This window comes from Penicillium angulare (assembly GCF_028827245.1).
Source record: "Penicillium angulare strain IBT 27051 chromosome Unknown utg000004l_segment0_segment0, whole genome shotgun sequence".
Classification (NCBI taxonomy): Eukaryota; Fungi; Ascomycota; class Eurotiomycetes; order Eurotiales; family Aspergillaceae; genus Penicillium; species Penicillium angulare.
The window spans coordinates 1,520,580-1,537,793 of record NW_026623163.1 but is presented as its reverse complement, the minus strand read 5'-3'; the positions used below and the strand labels follow the sequence as shown (position 1 = coordinate 1,537,793).

Here is a 17,214-nt window from a genome sequence, read left to right as displayed (position 1 = left end):
AGTCGAGGCTCGACGGGGGTCCACCATGGTTAGTCTGTGGCATAAATACGTCCCACACACCCTGGCAGTTGATCTCAATAACACAAACTCTCAAGTCCAGGGATTTTTTTTTGTTTTTAGGATTTAATATTCTATAGAAAGAAAGAAAAAAACTTACTTGAAGATCTACACAAAAGAAGTGTTCCCCCTACTGATACTAAATAGATTCACAGACAAAACACTGCAAACAGCGCTTGGTCACGTTCTCAAGGGTCCCACTGTCACATGCTCTGAGGTCACTCCCTCCAAGAAACTCGCGTCCCAACAAATTCCGTCGGAGCCAACATCATCATCATGGACCAGGGTCATTCAACAGGTACCCTGAAGCCTGATGGGCTGAGGGAGAGAATGGTGTCGCGCCTTGATTCAACTGGAGGTCGCGATGCTCTCACCTCTCGTGGGGAAGTGGAGATCAAGGATGCGAACGGCAAGGACAAGAAGACCTTTGGCCGCACGCCGGATGGAAATGGTAAGCTTTTCTTTTGATCAATCGATGGATTTTAGGCTTCGATTTGTTCATTTTTGATTTTATCGTCGTATATTTTTAACAATGCGTTCCACCCGAACTATGCACTCCCACAGTCCCCATGGAGGTCTTCCCCGCTAACATGTGGATCGTTTTTTGACAGTGTTTACCGTGCCGCAAACCCATGACATGGTCTCCCAGCTTTTGTCGCCATCGGAACCGAAAAATGTATCCGATGCGGTCGTCTTGGTGCTATTGGTAGCTCATATCTCGCTCCTTTGGATTCTTCCATCGGCCATCAAACTCCCAGTCTTGGCTTTCGTCTACCTATTTTGGCGCGCGGGGTACAATGTTGGGATTGGATGGCTTTTGCACAACCAGTCACACCATAAGACCATGATTCGATGGGCAGAGAAGACCAAGATCTTTGTCAACCCAGCTACTGGGGAAAACCCACACCCCAAGCTGTACAACTGGATCAAGTGGGAGATGGAGACCAAGATCCCCGAAGATTATTCCTTTGAGAAAGCACCCATTGAATACAATACCTGGCTGATCTTCAGGCGCTTAGTGGACGTGATCCTGATGTGTGACTTTACCTCTTACTGTCTCTTTGCGATAGCATGTGGTCACCGTCCTGTTGATGAGAGTGCGATCATGACTACCCTGCGGTGGCTCGCCGGTATTGTATTGGTGCTGTTCAACCTCTGGGTTAAATTAGACGCCCATCGAGTAGTCAAGGATTATGCCTGGTACTGGGGAGACTTCTTTTACCTCATCGATCAAGAGCTGACCTTCGACGGAGTCTTCGAGATGGCTCCACACCCCATGTATTCTGTCGGTTATGCGGGTTACTACGGTATCTCCCTCATGGCTGCCAGCTATAAGGTGCTGTTTATTTCCATCGTTGCCCATGCAGCTCAATTTGCGTTCCTGGTACTTGTGGAGAATCCGCACATCGACAAGACTTACAATCCACCCGCACCTCGCAAGCGTTCAGTCTGTGCTGGTTCCACTACCAGTCTACCGGCTTATTTAGATACCCCATCAGCGACCACTCCGAATGCGCCAACACCGATTGCAGCAACTCCAACGGAGGAAATACAACCCAATGCGCCTTTATCGTACTCATCTAAACCACCTTCGGTCCACAACCTTTTGGGGTTGAGCAACCTGGACCTCTTTAGAACCACGGACTCCTCGATAATTCTCGTTCAGCTACTTGTATTTGCAGTGACGGCTCTGAGCCCTTCAACACCCTTGTACCAATTTCTATTTGTGGTCAATGCGGTAGTCTGGCGTGTCTGGTACTCCATAGGCATCGGATACCTACTTAACAACCAGTCAAGCGATAAAGCTTGGACCAGACACTTCCTCAAGTTCGGTGAGACTCCGCTCGAAGCTTGGAACCAATGGAAAGGCAACTATCATCTAAGCATGGTCATGTGTTACGCGAGCTTTATTGCCGCGGTGTGGAAAATGTATAACCTTCCTATCGACTGGAACACTGGTTTAGTCTTGTTCCGCCATGTCATCGGCGTCGGCTTGATCAGTCTCCAACTATGGACATCGATAAGCATCTACGACTCGCTCGGCGAGTTCGGCTGGTTCTACGGTGATTTCTTCTTCGACGATTCCCCCAAACTCACTTACGACGGAATCTACCGATTCCTTAACAATCCCGAGCGTGTCCTGGGCCTGGCAGGTGTCTGGGGTGCAGTTCTCATCACGAACAGTGGAGTTGTCACCTTCCTAGCACTTTTGAGTCATATCCTCAGTCTCGCTTTCATCCAATTCGTGGAACGTCCTCATATGCAAAAGCTTTACGGCCGAAGCATGCGCCAAGATGGTGGTGTTGTCAAGAATCTGAAAAAATCGCTGCCTCCCTCGCTCAAACAACTTCATGGTAGCGTTGACAAAATGTTCGATGACTCTTTCGATTTCATCGAGGAACTTCTCGATAATGCCCGTCCAAAGCTTGCGGCTGGAGTAAATACCTTCGTGAAAGACACCACTGCCCTCTTCCAGAAGTACCCCGCTCGTGTCACCATCTCTCGGATTGATGCGGACCTGGCCGGATATGATATTCGAGAATATTCGCTATCAGTGGAAGGCACGGATGGAAAATCACTGGAAGACGACAACGAACAGGGCAAAGGCCGTGAGGGTGCTAATGCTCGCATGCCTCTGGACCGCCGTGGTGATCTTAAGAATTTGACCTTCGAGTACGGTGCCCCTATCAAAGTCAACTGGACTGCGCCGCTCAACCACAGCAAGAAAGACTGGGTTGGCCTATACCGTGTTACGGACAATACTTCTCGTGAGGTCACCCGCGTCTCATCCCAGGGTCGTTGGGTCGCAACCAATGAGGGTTCCTATGACAATTTAACCTGCGAGAAGGGCATCGTGACCAGTGACGTGGTTGTCAAGTCCTCCGAATCAAAGATTCAAGACAAATATGACCTCGCTTCCGGTGAAATCGTCTTCTCAGGCGACAAACTGTTCTGGACCCAAGGTGCGTTTGAGCTGCGCTACCACCACAACGGCGTGCACAACGTCATGGCCATCTCCAGACCTTTTGAGATCCGTATCCGCCATTATGATGAGATAGAATCTTTCGATAAGGATGGCATTATGCAGAGCGCCGTCGAGAAAGCTTTGTTACCTGTTGTTCGCAACTGTTTCGATCGTGACCCTGAGGTTGCACCTGAAGCTGTTGATGAACAGTTTGGTGGTCTTGTCGAACGAGACGGCAAATTCGCCAATCGGGTCGTGTTCGCTGTTCATCAAATGTTCGTCCTCAAAAATATCCCAGCTCGTGTGCATTGTTTCTAACCAAGTTTTCATAGGTTCGGTGTTGAGTTGGCACCTGAGGTTGTCAAGGCCGATGGAAATGTCTTGAATCTCGCCTGGCGTATTTGCAATGCCAAAAGGGTCCTTGTGAGTATTATGGTTTTCTGATGATGGAAAATAACGGTTCGGTTCTAACAATGATATCTTAATAGGCGCCGTACAGCATGTCCCGGTCCAATGGCCGAGCAACACCTGTCTAAGTCACAGACTAAGACCAATTGGATTGATAGCCTTGCAACGTGAGAATACACCACAAATCATTAATGCAGCGACTTGTGATAGACCAGACATTACGATAATTAGAGTGGTGTCGGAGTCCGCGCAGCGAAATAAAATCTATGTTTTTTTCATCTTTTTATCTTTTCGTGTTTGTTGTTTTCAAGCCGAAATATCCAACGCCTGGCAGCTTGGCAGCTAGAAAGTGCTTTGCTTTCCAGGGAAACCCTTTCTATTAACTTTCAAATGGTGAAGAGGGGGATTTATCTATGTGGTCTGGTTGAGGACCCGGGAGACGTGGTCTCCACCTTTGCTTCTTGACAATATTGTTTTTATTCCCTGGCTTGCTTCTCTCACATGTACATAGCCTGGCAGTTTTATTTACTTTATGCTTGACAGAATTCAATGATTGGAAACGATTTATATTCAACAGTAATAACGTTAAGACTATGAATATGTTTGACTAATATTAAATTGCTAACTTGGAAAAATCTGCATACAGAAATAATCAGCATCAATCTCAAAAGAAATACGATAAGATAATATGCAATAAAGCAATAAATTGAATCAGTCAAGCCGTTTAACTCATCCCATCCCCTGCTAGCCTCCCAAGACAGACTGCCATCCAAGACGGACGAACAGCCCAACCGGGGAAAACTAACACAAGTCAAGCATAATAAGCCAACACGGAGCTGGCGACACCAGACAACGACGAAGCCCATATCATCCGGGTCTCCACAACCTTCCTCCCAAGTACATCCATACCGAAATATAGTCATAAAAGGTCCAGTATGAGGGAGTCGGAACGACATGGATCGTTGCCTGTTGATATGCCACCAGCCAGTGAGGTTACGTACCCGAGGAGCGGTTCCCGAGAGATCGTTGAATGGATTGACTAGTTGTCATCATACAATTTGGGGGTGGGGTGGTGCAAGGAGAGATGACCATGTGCATACCTTTGAGCAAGGATCTCTAACAGGAGATTGTTTGTTTGTTATGCCTACAAGGAATCTTGTAATTGTCAGTGCTTGGTTCATAGCAACGACAAGGTGCGAAGACAATGTAAAGATTGGAATATCATCAGGAGTTTTTGGTAAGGTATTTTGTTATCTTCAAAGTTTTTGCAGAAGCAGAACTGAAAATTGTTTCTCATCATGAAAATGGAAGTGGGAGAAAAAGGAAAAATTTGTGCAGAAAAAAATTGGAAGCTTACCGGTTAGTTGGAAGGGCGACGAGCTCAATCAAGCTTGCTTGGTCAATAGCCAGTAGCCAGCAATTGTTCCTATCTTCATCATGGTCAGCGTTGATTCTGATAATGATGGATATAATCAAAACAATGATAATGATATGTCACTCAGATGGTAGTGCATGTTGTTCTATGGCCCATTTTTGGTCGCCGAACAGGAAATTGGAAATTTTCCTCATATGACACGGGGTTGGGGAGGGAAGTGGGAGAATCGAGGACAAAACACCTACCAGTGATTCAAACTACGATGGTCTTCTTTCAACCATCCACCAACTCTCAAGCATCAACCATCTCAAAGCACCAACAACATAAGAAGGGCTTCTTGTTTTCCTGGAAGACAAGAGTGTGGAAGAAAGAGAAAGAGAAAAGTTTCGGGAGCGAAGAAAAGGCACAACCTTAAGTGGGGCCGGCGGCAAACACTGCAAACACCAAGATTTCCGTTTCTGGGATCTCAACGCCGCGATTCTTGGAGCTTCCGACTATCCAAGACAAAATGAATGACAGACGAAGGATCAATGGCCCTGAAGAGGGTACCAGGCCACCGGTATATGCCTCTCATTTAAAATCAGGAGGCGCCACAGACCGAGCCCAGCGCCAACGAGAATCGACCGACCTCCGGAAAATCTGTATGAGCATCAAAATTCCCTATACCAGAATCAAGAAAGCGAGAAGAAGAAAAAGAAAAGCTAATACGAATCATCCATCTAGTCTTAAAGACAGGCCTTATTCCATCCGCCTCCGGATCTTCATATCTTGAATTCGCGCCCTCTTCATCCCTCGCCAATGCCCGCTCCAACCCCAAATCTCTGATCCCACCTTCATCAGCTTTAAAACTTTCCTGCACAGTCCATGGCCCAAAGCCATTGCCCAGGTCTGCGGCCTTCTCCCCAAATCTTGTCCTCACAACACATGTCAAGTATGCGCCTTTCGCCGCACGCAAGAGAAAGGGCCATATCCGTGATGCAAGCGAGCGGGATCTCGGCGTGCACTTGGAAACAGCTTTGCGAGGAGCCATTATCGCTGAGCGCTGGCCGAAGTCCGGTATCGATCTTACAATCACGATTCTAGAAGCTGAGGATGATCGCTGGTGGGCTGATGCACCAGATTTGCATGATGCCTCGTGGGGCATGATGAATGTCCTTGCGGGCTGTATCACTGCGGCTTCGGCGGCTATTGCGGATGCTCATATTGATTGTTTAGATCTTGTTTCGGGAGGTGTGTCTGCACTTGTGTCTGATGATTCTACTGAAGACTCGACGGCTGCTCCTAAGTTGATGCTGGATGCTGATCCTGCTGAGCATCGATCTATTATGGCTGCTTGTGTGGTTGCTTATATGCCCGCGCGGGATGAGATTACTGAACTTTGGTTGAAGGGGGAAAGCTCGAAGATCGCACTTGAAAAGGGAGATCAGAGATCTGCTCATGAAGCCTTGATAGATGGGGCTGTGGATGCTGCGAGGGGTGCTCATAGTGTCTTGTCTGAAGCTGTTAGGGAAACTATGTTACGGGCAGTTACTACATTGTGATATGATACCTCCTTTAAAATTAACGCAGGAATGAATTTTTTTGAACCCTCTCAAACCTGCCTAATTATGACTTGTAGTTGTCTTTGTTCGAAAACCTCATTATTCCGTGTTTTCACGATCTCCCTTCTATTCAAAATCTTTTCTTCCGCTGCTCGACTTGTTCTCGCACGACTGGCTTAATATATACGCTTCTAGTGGGAAATTGTCTATAAGACATACGATTTTTTCAAATCAAGATATTTCTTTATGCTGGAGAGGCTTCTTTTGTGACAGATTGTTTGAGCACAATGCCTATGTTTCTAATGTTGTGACAGCGTTCGTCAAAGCATATCCTACCCCAGTTCCACTATAATCTGCTCCAGCACGAAAAAGCCGTATTGTGTAGTGACCCACCGTATTTTATAATTCAATGTTACTCGACTTTGTCAATCACAAATAATCTTAACCTTCAATGTTCTTTTACTTTCTTTCATATTTCTACCCCACCTTTCTTCCTCTCCGCTCTTCCACAACTGTGCCAATCGGTCCTAGTACTGGCTATATGACCATGTGACAGGCCTCGCTTGCCTTGTCTTCCTCCTGTATCTCTCTCTCCAGATATATATATGGGACTTTTTCTTCCTGCTCCACCACGTTTCCGTGTCATCAGGTCATAAGCCCTTACCGTTACTAGCGAGAGAACAATCTTCTCTTTATTTCTAGCCCTCCGAGGGACGACCTCCTACTACCGACGCGGCAGCGTACGTGAGCAATACTAGTATATTCCAATACGTGACCTTCAGCCCTGAGAGGTTTCTATAATTAGCCCTAAGAGGCTCTTACACCCAAGAGAGTTTTTATTAAAAGACCCTCATGATTCTTCATCAGAGAGATATTCTCTCATCTCGACACCGATCGATTTATCCTAGAGAGCTCTGCCAGGATCCCGAGAAATGAAGTGTAGACTAGCCGGAGTACAGTTCTTGTTTTTTTTATCTCATTAAGTTATCTTGTGAGCACTATTTCAAGATATCCTTGCCTTAGACTACACCCAGAAAAAAGGAAAAGGTTCCCTCACCTCACTAAAGAAGGCTGATTTTCGGATGTTTTGATTCTTTCTTTTGGATCGGATACTGGTTTCCCTTGGAATATCTTACAGCTGCAAGTTAGTTTTATATTGTTTCCAGCCAATTGAACTCATTAATCTCTGCTTATGACATTGTCTGTGGATTCATACATAAGGATCCAAACCTCCATAGGGATTGCTCATTTCATTTCATGTGACAATGATTCATAACAATAAGAAACACACCTTACTCAATACGGGTTTGTGATAAAGAACTTTCTCATTTATTATCCCAAGCAAGACCCCTCGACCCCTCTTCATCTTTTTTCCTCCCCATCTCCTCATCTCTCCAAACTTCATCCCCAAAACTTCATCCCCCAAACTTCATCTTCCACACAAACAAAGCTTCATCTTCTTTCAGCCACAACCCTCTCATCAACAATCACTTCGTTTCAGACAATCATGGCTCCCACCAAGGGCGATGCACCACTCAAGGCTTCCAAGGTGACCAAGGCTCAGTCACCTCCCAAGACAGCCGGAAGCCGGAAGTTCACGACTGTAGTGAGCGAGGATAATATGAGAATTCTCTGGGCTTACCTCGAAAAAGCTCAGCTTCAGGGTGCTACCGTAAGTGTACGAATATTTCAATGCGTACTACACGAGACTTACAGAGTGAATGCGACAGTTACGTGATGATACTAATTCAACTTCAATCAGATCGACCACAAGGCAGTTGCTAAGCGAATGGGATTGACCTACGCCGCCACCAACCAGCGCTATTATACCATGCGCGATTACTTCAAGCAGCTTACTCCGTTTGATAGGCCTCTTGAGAACGATGAGACTCCCGCTGAGTCTAAGATTGCCAAGTCTCCCCGAAAGAAGGCTGTTAAGTCTCCCAAAGCCACCGAGAAGTCTAAGGCTAAGAAGCCGGCTACGGCTGTCAATGATGAGGAGGCCGCCGACAAGTTCGACTATATGAATGAGGATGCTGCTATGGCGTTGGATGAGCAGGTGCAGCAGGATATCGCGAAGGCGGAACAGACTGAAGCTTAGACGATTCGAGATCTCGATCAGGCAGGCGTTGATTCTCCGTTTTGAAGTCTGAAGAGAGAGGTTTAATCCTTCGATTGTCGATCTTCATTACGTAGGTGTTGATTTTCCGCTCTGAAGTCTGAGAAAAGGGCGTTGATTTTGCGATTTTGTTTTAATATGGTTTCCTCTTCATGTTCTGACTTTTTTTTTTTTCGTTTCTCGAGAAAACGGATCTATGCGTTTACTTATGCCCTGCAGCTGAGTACTGCACAATGAATTTACTTCAGCTGTTTAAGCTTTGGTTCAGTAGGATGAAGAATCTAGAACTAGGTGCACATATGGACATGAAATGTTACTTTGTACTTTGTAGCTCATGCAGTACTCTGTTAAGGCAGCGACGCCTCAGTTCCTCCAGGCAGCATCAAGTGATTGATAAAAAATTGTCGATGCACATGTGGGTGAGGTTGAGAACCAGGCTGTAGCTTACGAAGACTTAAGGCAGCTACCCTTTGTCAATACATTAATAAGTAAATTTTGGTCGCGATTGATATTAGCTCTCAGTAAAGTCGCCCCAAGGGCGAATTCTGAATACTTGTATCGTGTACTTTGGTCATTTCCAAGTACTACCTGATTTGCCAGATTAGCCCTAAGACGCGGGACCATGCCCGTTGAACCAGAGAAATTGGACATATGAATCACAAAACACCATCCTTAACAACCTTCCAAGCATGTGTTCCAGGTATGTACGAAGTTGATCCCTGCAGGATAATGAAGCTGTTCAGGCGACGAAAGTCGAAAAACGTCAAATCTCGTAAATTATTAGGGCTGTTCACGATACGATATCGCTATCGTCACGTGTTGCATAGAACTAGTCCTAATTGGGTAATGACGCAACTGTCATAACAACAAAAAACACGCACATAAGTTCTAGGATTGAAGTTCGAGTTATTCATACAGATTTCGATAATATTGCCACGATAATATCGTTAGATTAAAGCCTCATGATACGATAATCGTATCGTCGCTGAGACACTAATATCGTCAGGAGGATAATATCGTGAGCACCCCTATGTACTCATAATTTGGAGGCGGGAATGGGAGCACCAAGGAAGGAAGTCAACTTCATAAATTATTCAATCCGTGCAGAATCTTAAATCCCGTCATTTTGAGTTGTAAGGGGCACGACGGGAAACATGCGAAGGGAATGAAGGTATTTCGACAGGATAATGTAACAGAGCCCTGTGTATTAGCCGTCCATTCAAAATGATATCCATGGTTCCAGGATTAAGATTATTCAAAACCTTGGGTTCATGTAAACACTCAAACACCGCGTCTCTTCTCAGGCATAAGTAAGGCATCATTATGGCAGAAATCTGGGTGGTCAACTGCTCACCGTTTCTCATGATCATTAGCTTCGGCCATGAAAAGCAGGAAAAATGTAGTTTAAAGATTATTTTACGGAAGAACCAATTAATCAACTAGCTAGTAATGTGTTACTGCTTTCTTGCAATGGCTCGATATCTTTTTATACCTGTCACCACCCAGAATGGCCGAGATCTGGCATCTTGAGTGGTCCGAATAATTTCATTTCCGGTTGTGAACATCTCTGTAGCTGAGTCTACCATCTGCAAATCCCATCTTTTGTTTACCATTTCTCTTCATTGTGCTGCTTGGAACAGCTTAGATCCTTGACGTATTTGTTATCATTAAATCAATGGCGATTTAATATCTTCTTGGCGGTTAGTAGCTCTATTTTGTATAGAGACAAAGTCAACCAGGGCACACACCAAGTACATAAGGGACCACCACACCACCACCACCACCACCATTTATCAATATAACATCCACAACATGTCAATATAGAGAGGGTGTGTATTGAAGCATCTTTTGTGCATCTACCAAGTCTCCACATGTTTTTCCCCAGGTGTTTATTCAGAGACAACGCTCCTCTGGGCATCCATCAAGTATTCAAGGTCTACCAAGTAGATTAATCATTCTATCAAGTGACTCTAAGAAGGCGTTTGCATCCCTGTAGTACTGTTAGGGTCTGGCTCTGTAAAGTGAGTAATAGTTTGAATAGCCACGCTCAAATCAGTCACGGGAACCTCGGCACTGCGGTGGACCCCATTCAACCCTCAACTCATTACTAGCTGGTTGAGAACTCTTAATGGTCCCCACAACTACACTAACAGTTGCTTATAGACCAGGGTACTTAGTATGTACCATATAAACATCTTGGCGTCTGTGAAAAACCTCAAGTCAGAGCTGAAGCTTCCACCACCACACCATCTATCACTGTATAGCCTAGTCCTGGTAATTTTACTCCTTGTAATCAGTAATTAATGATCCTATTATTTTGCTGTATTGAATTCTTAAATTGTCTGGTTTCTTTGTTTCATTTGGGGGCTTTTACCGCCTTACTTGAGGCTATCCGGCTCATCTCTATCCTCCTTCACTTACCTTTTCGCCCATCCACGACGACTACACCCTCAATTCTTATCCAAAAAAATTCTGAACATACTCAGAGCTTTTTCTTTATTGTTTTATTCTTTTCTAAACATCTTAATTTTAATTTAAGCCAGATTTTCATGATGGCGGGTGGAAAAACGACCCCGAAAGCCAAGCGAGCCTCGAAGGCTTCGCCCAAGTCCAAACTGTCCACTGGACTGAAGAACGTGTACACTGGCAATGCCGACGCTAAGTTGATTCTCCTCTACATGTGTTGCAAGAATAAGGAAGGACCAGTAAGGAATTTTGAAGTCTTAACTTCGTTGCTTACGACCGCCGACCGTGGCGGAGAAACCCACTTTTGAACTAAGCTAACGACTCAATTTTATCTCAGATCGACTTCAAAGCCGTGGGTCAAGCCTATGGGATCTCCCCTACTGCAGCCCAGTACCGTTTCTACCGTCTTCGCGACTTCATGGAGAAGCAGGAACTTCCTGACAAGCAGAAGGCTCCCACCGGCAACGACGACGACTCTGTCGAGATAGAGGACCATGAAGAGCAAGCCGAGGATAAAGAGACCAAGCAGGACCTCGATATGAAGCAGGAGGAGGATTTCGAGACCCTTTTTGAAGGTTAAGGGCGCGTTAATACTGCGTGAAGGCGACGAGGAGCCCTGGGAAGGGCTACAGGATTACCAGCTAGTTTCTGATGAAGGGAGCAAGGTAAGAGGCCTTCTACATGCGATTGAGCTTATGATTTACGACTGGATTCAATGCGGCGCTTTTTTTCAGGCGTTTAGGGTTGCTGGGCCTTCGGATGGTTGCTTCAAGAGCGAACTTTGATTTACTCACAGGCTACGGGTTAGGTGGCCTAGCTACAGGAATACTATCGCTATTCTGAGCTGAACAGACTCGCCGGTAGACGGAACACGCTTGGATTGAGGCCATTGCAGTGTAAGACTGTCGTAGGTTTAGGAAGTATGGAGTACAACGTAGATCTGGGCGCTCTCACCACCCATTCGGCCAATTTTCGGGCTATTTTCACCAACCGCGCGGGATCTACAATGGTCCACATTGCGTAAAGCATAAAACAACAAGCGGGAAGGGAAGCCGGGAGCAAACAACTTGGAAGAGGCTTGCTATAGGCATACAACTGCTTGGTGGAGTCTGCTATGCATTGATCACTACCTTGGCGTGGCAGCATTGCAGTGAGTCAAGCATCTATATACTGTCGAAGCCTCAAGCATCTATAACAAGGCTTACCTATTAACTAACTGTAAGGCATAGTGGAAGTTTATTTTGTCTCCTCTACACCGCGATTTGTACAGCATCACGAAGTGGACATGTGGATATTCATGACTACATACTGTATGCAGGGGTTGAATAGCTGCACCCACATACCAGTACAAAAGTACCTCGCCATGGCCATACTTAAATATGACTGCATCCGCCAAAACGCAGGCTAGAGGGGTTATATGCATGCATGCAGTAGCTTCCTGTCAATCCCATCACGAATTAGCTCCGCCTGGGACATCACGCATATTGCCTATACCAGAGAGATCTCCGGACTCGAGTTTTTATCTCCACGACAGGTGTCTCACTTTATGCCGGGTTAAAGTGGAGGTTCGAAATAAGTACCCGACGATCGGCCTCACGGGCCAGTTACTAGAATCGGAATCGGAATCGAAAATCGGCATCGATCGATCGCAAAGAACACGAGATATGGTGGAGTGATGGGAAGAACAGGAGGGCACATAACAGGGGATATATTCGTGAGATTAAAAGCTATGCAGCAGCACGAGTATAGAACTTGAATTTCTACATGCTTGGATGATCAAGCCTCAAAAAAAGAAAGTCAATGGGTTCTCCAAACTCAATTATCGCATTTGAAACTGTCGGTTCCAAGGTACAGCGACAGAAAGCGGAGCTACATTTGAATTTCGACTAGTGTTTCGTTGCGTTAAACTTCCCCCTGAGTGTTCGCGGGATCTGGAAAAGATCGAGATCGTGCGTTTACGGATGGAGTTCACGACGTATCACAATCCCGAAAGCACATTTTCTTTGTTTGTTTGTGATTTTTTTTCATGGTCCTCTCTGCGGATCCCATTTTTCAGTCCTGTCACGTTTTCTTTGTTCCTGAGTCCACTTGGATCCTGGCCCATCTCCGAGAGCGAACTCCAGACAATCGGAAGAGTCCAGGCAAACCAAATTTGGCACTCGGTTCGCGGGCTCGTGCCACTAAGAAACGAGTTGACCCACTACTGCTGCTTGTCGATCACATCGTCCCGCCAATCGCCACGAGAAGGGAAATTGAGGGATCCACCTCATGCTTTTCTTACATCCACATCCTCGGTCTTGTCCACTTGATGCTGGATACGGCATTTGATCCCTATTCCTAGAAGAGAAGGCTGGAAGAGTTCCTGAAATAGGCCAACGCTTCCGGAGCTGATGCGGCCATCTCCCGAGAACATGGTCGCTTTGTTTCTACATTACATAGTCAATAAACAGCCTCCTTGAGGCCGCGGGTCATTTTCGCCTGTCATGTTGTGGATCCCCCCTAAGGAACAAGGAAACCGGTGCCTTGCAAAATGCACTCGGGACGTTTTTTCCGGAGAATAGGTTCTGTTAGCTGCATATCCTGACCCAGTAGGACCCAGTTCCTCTTGAGCCCTCGCGTTAGGTACCTAGGAAATTGAAAACGAGAAAAAATGAGAAACAAAAAAAAAGCAAGGGGAAAGGGCAAACTTTAAGCTTCAGGATTCATATTGCTGTATGCTCTCCAGAGAACAGGGAGTCACACGGGCCAAATACAGCACAAATTGAGTTTCCCCAATGTAATTTAAGAGAAAAGCCGTTCGTGTGTCAAACCCTACTGAGCCACGGCAAATGGATCACTCTTAATTTCTTAGCGCTCGAACTGTCACGCCGCATCTGGCCCCATCTCTGGTGTGCCCGCGGCGACGGATCATGGAGAACACCGGGTCCAATCTCCCCCTGATCCATTTACACAAAGGGCATTAGATCTGCATGGCTTGCTTCCAAGATAGTCGGCGCGGGCTCCATTGGGTGTTAGCAACTTTTTTTTTCTTTTGTCATTTCATTCTAGTTCTTCTCCTTTCCCTACAATCATGACCCTCTGGGACGACACAGGAACCGTATGACGGTCTCGCAACTTTGATATTTCCATGCTGCCATGAATCTGCGCATTTACAGGATTCTCCATGACTGCAATTGGTTTAATCATTGTTACCAATTGTTAGTTTAGGTGCCTTGTGTATTACCTACGACGTCATTTTCCTCCCGAGGCTGTCTCGTGCGCTCCCATTCCTTCATTTCGTGCGAAACTCGTTTTTTTTTTAGAGAGAGAGAGAGAGAGAGAGATTCCTGCAAAATGGTCGCTCTAAAGAAAATATTTCAACAAGAACGGCCTTCGAGGCCTTCGACAAGTACTGGGTTTGCGACGGATGACTCGTACTTGGACTCTGTACCGTCGCCAACTCGATCAACCCATCTAGATCCAAGTCATCTATACCCGTCTCCCCCATCGCCTGCACTTCCGTCGCCATTTCTCAAAACAGGACGCTCATTAGATGTTTCTCATCATTTTGAGCAGATTGATAAACAATTCGAGGATTTACATCAACATCTCGGTTCACGGCCGCTTTCTTCGCAATCTTCTCTAGCGCCCAATGTCCCAGGTGGTCCGAATCCAGCTCGAGGTCGCTTTCCAGGTCCCAGAACATCCAATTCTCGACATATCGATTTAATGGAAGCTATTGGATCCTCTGAAATATATCGCCAGGATAATATCTCCCCTCCTGTCTCCCCACCTACGAGCCCTTACAACGAAGATGTCGCAGAACGGAATATGACAAGGTTCCTTCGTATTCAACATCAAAACGGACTTGCAAGCTCTCGAATACTATCTGCATTGTATCAAGAGGATGTGGCAGATAGGAACATTGCAAAATATAGTGGACCATGTCGGTCATTGTCCGCGCTTAGTTCCCGATCTTCACCTCCAGCTCCGGGAAGAGTCCGCAATTTGAGCCCTAATGCACCAAAGCGCAAGCCTAAGAAACATAATTGGACTTCTGATGGAGATTTACGCAATCGTTCCGACGGCGTGCCCGTTGATTCCCGGGACTCAACTCACCTTCGTGTTCAAAGATCAGCACCAAGTTTGTCCGCAGAGGACGACGCTGATGAAGATTATGAAGAAGCTCCAGCACCGGTAGTTCAACGCTTGGGTATTCCACCTGCCTATAAGCAGGGCAAGAGATGGAGTAACACACCCTTACCAGACAGTCCTACTCTACCACCTCCATTAGGTGATACTAGTAATGGTGACAACGCCAGCCCCCCAGACACACCACCTGTACTTCAACCACCATCTCCAACAGCCAGGAGCTCTTCATTAACTCCAAGATCTCTTTCCCCGCCTCCTTCTGCAGGAACGACATCAAGGAAGAATGTTCGAGATCTATCAATCAACACTCAATTGGCTTCAACGGGTCGATCAAAGAAGATCTCGCACCGAGCTATTCAGCCTCCCACACCATCCACAGGTGGCATGAAACGAGCACCTAGCATTGCAGAGGTCATGAACAGCCCATTACCAGTGCAAACTCCCACTTCAGCCGGTCCTTCACCCCGCTTCAAAGTCTCCGAGATGATGGAACTCTTCACAAAGGCCTACCACTCCAGCCACGCCTTAAGTCCCCATCCAACCTACGAATCTCTCCAAGACGCAATAGTCCGTGAAATCAACTCTCACGATGCCTTTAAACGTGTCCCTGTACCTGCTGCCGCTGGTCCCCTCTTCACCCCTTCAGACGAAGGTGCATTTGAAGAAGATTCCCGTCCCTACCTAAACCACAGCGCCTCAGCAGGCCAATTCTCAAAAATAATGAGAAAGAGCTCTTTCAAAAAACACAAAAGAAACACAGAGTCAAGTCGCAGTATCTCAAGTGTTCCTTCAAGAAGCCTTTTCCGCAAAACCTCCACTCCCTCCCTAACCCGCCGCCGACACACCGACGCACCCCTTCCATCCCCAGGTCTCCTAGCCGATGTCCAAAAGTCCGTTCCCCAGACCCCAGCCGGAGTTGAACAACTCACATACATGGATGTCTTGATCCGCGCTAGCAACGATACCTCTGGTTCTAGCGCTAGAAACGCTATCCCAGCAGTAACTGCCACCCGCTCTAGCACTCCCACACCCAATGCCCCCGGCACAGTCTACTGCATGCAAGCACACTCCACCCCATCAAAGGATAGCAGAAGCAGCCTCTCAGGAGAAGATAGCGATGATGATATCATTCATCTTCCTAGTGTTGTTGCCCCGCCTCCTCGTGTCCAGATCGAAGGTGTAGACGAGAACAATGTCCGCTACGTTATCGACTCTGCAACTGCAAATGATGCACAGAAACTCATGAGTTGGCCTCAACGTCTTCGCCGCGCTCAGACACCCCAGCCTTTCTGTGAAAATAGTCTATCCCCTCTTTCACGAGCGAGGATGCAGCTTCGAGGTGCCCGCTCGGTAGAGACCTATTAGTGTGGCTGAACTGAAACTCTGCCATAGTCCGGATGCCTGGGGTTTTCCGCATGATAATGATTTTGCATGATACCTGCCTGCCTTTAAAAGCTTTGATTCATCGGTTCATTTGCTGTTTCTTCTCTATAGCGATTCTTTTGAAATCCTGTGAAGCTTGCATCTGATAATCTCAAGCTTGTCTTTCTTTCTCTCCTATTTCCTATCTCTCTTACTCTCTAACTCTATACCGGCCAATGAGCCTCCACCTTCTCCTTCACCTATCTACCACTCTATCTACCACTGAATCTCTCTAACTTCTAATCCGTGTCTAAAGCTAGTCTAGTCTATCTTTGCACTCATTTATTGTTTCCTGTCTTTGCCCAAACACGTGGCTCAAAAATTTATTTTTCTCGTCTCGTCTTGTCTTTTTACCCTGGAAGGTGCATCTTCAGGATGGCGTTGCAGTTTCATATCTTGTATATTATATCCCTGAGTGGTTTTTTTTGGAAGCCTGCTTTTTTCTCCTCGTGGAGTCTGAGAATTTATTCGACTTCGTGTGTTCGTGAAATTTTGGTCCTTATCTGTGCATAATTAGGCATTTCTTCAATTAAGATGTCTTTCTAGGCTACCTTACCTGGACATAACTTATATGTACTATTCTGTTCCAATAACTTAATATGGAGACTAAGTAAAAATAAGAGAAGTAAAGAACAATAGGGGAAAAGAGGGAAAGAGGAAAAGATAGATGTTGAGAAAACAACTAGATGTCCATAAGTGCTTGTCCAGGTACAATTAATATGTGTAATGA

General features: G+C 46.1%; 5 protein-coding genes across 5 annotated transcripts; all 5 read left to right on the top strand.

The window, feature by feature from the left end:
* Positions 1-333: 333 nt before the first annotated feature.
* N7478_004505 (phosphatidylethanolamine N-methyltransferase) lies at positions 334-3,558 on the top strand (the record flags this gene model as incomplete). Its single annotated transcript, XM_056920719.1, has 4 exons — positions 334-508; positions 669-3,297; positions 3,355-3,445; positions 3,511-3,558. 4 exons carry the CDS (start codon positions 334-336, stop codon positions 3,556-3,558), a joined length of 2,943 nt encoding a protein of 980 aa, XP_056778756.1.
* Positions 3,559-5,313: 1,755 nt separating this feature from the next.
* Positions 5,314-6,346, top strand: N7478_004504 (3' exoribonuclease family protein; the record flags this gene model as incomplete). Its single annotated transcript, XM_056920718.1, has 2 exons — positions 5,314-5,446; positions 5,529-6,346. The coding sequence occupies 2 exons, from the start codon at positions 5,314-5,316 to the stop codon at positions 6,344-6,346; spliced, it is 951 nt and encodes a 316-aa protein (XP_056778755.1).
* Positions 6,347-7,853: 1,507 nt separating this feature from the next.
* Positions 7,854-8,447, top strand: N7478_004503 (uncharacterized protein; the record flags this gene model as incomplete). Its single annotated transcript, XM_056920717.1, has 2 exons — positions 7,854-8,018; positions 8,109-8,447. 2 exons carry the CDS (start codon positions 7,854-7,856, stop codon positions 8,445-8,447), a joined length of 504 nt encoding a protein of 167 aa, XP_056778754.1.
* A 2,570-nt stretch (positions 8,448-11,017) lies between these two features.
* Positions 11,018-11,511, top strand: N7478_004502 (uncharacterized protein; the record flags this gene model as incomplete). The annotated part of the gene is made up of 2 exons (XM_056920716.1): positions 11,018-11,170; positions 11,269-11,511. The coding sequence occupies 2 exons, from the start codon at positions 11,018-11,020 to the stop codon at positions 11,509-11,511; spliced, it is 396 nt and encodes a 131-aa protein (XP_056778753.1).
* Positions 11,512-14,264: 2,753 nt separating this feature from the next.
* On the top strand, positions 14,265-16,427 carry N7478_004501 (uncharacterized protein; the record flags this gene model as incomplete). Its single annotated transcript, XM_056920715.1, has 1 exon — positions 14,265-16,427. One exon carries the CDS (start codon positions 14,265-14,267, stop codon positions 16,425-16,427), a length of 2,163 nt encoding a protein of 720 aa, XP_056778752.1.
* Positions 16,428-17,214: the final 787 nt, after the last annotated feature.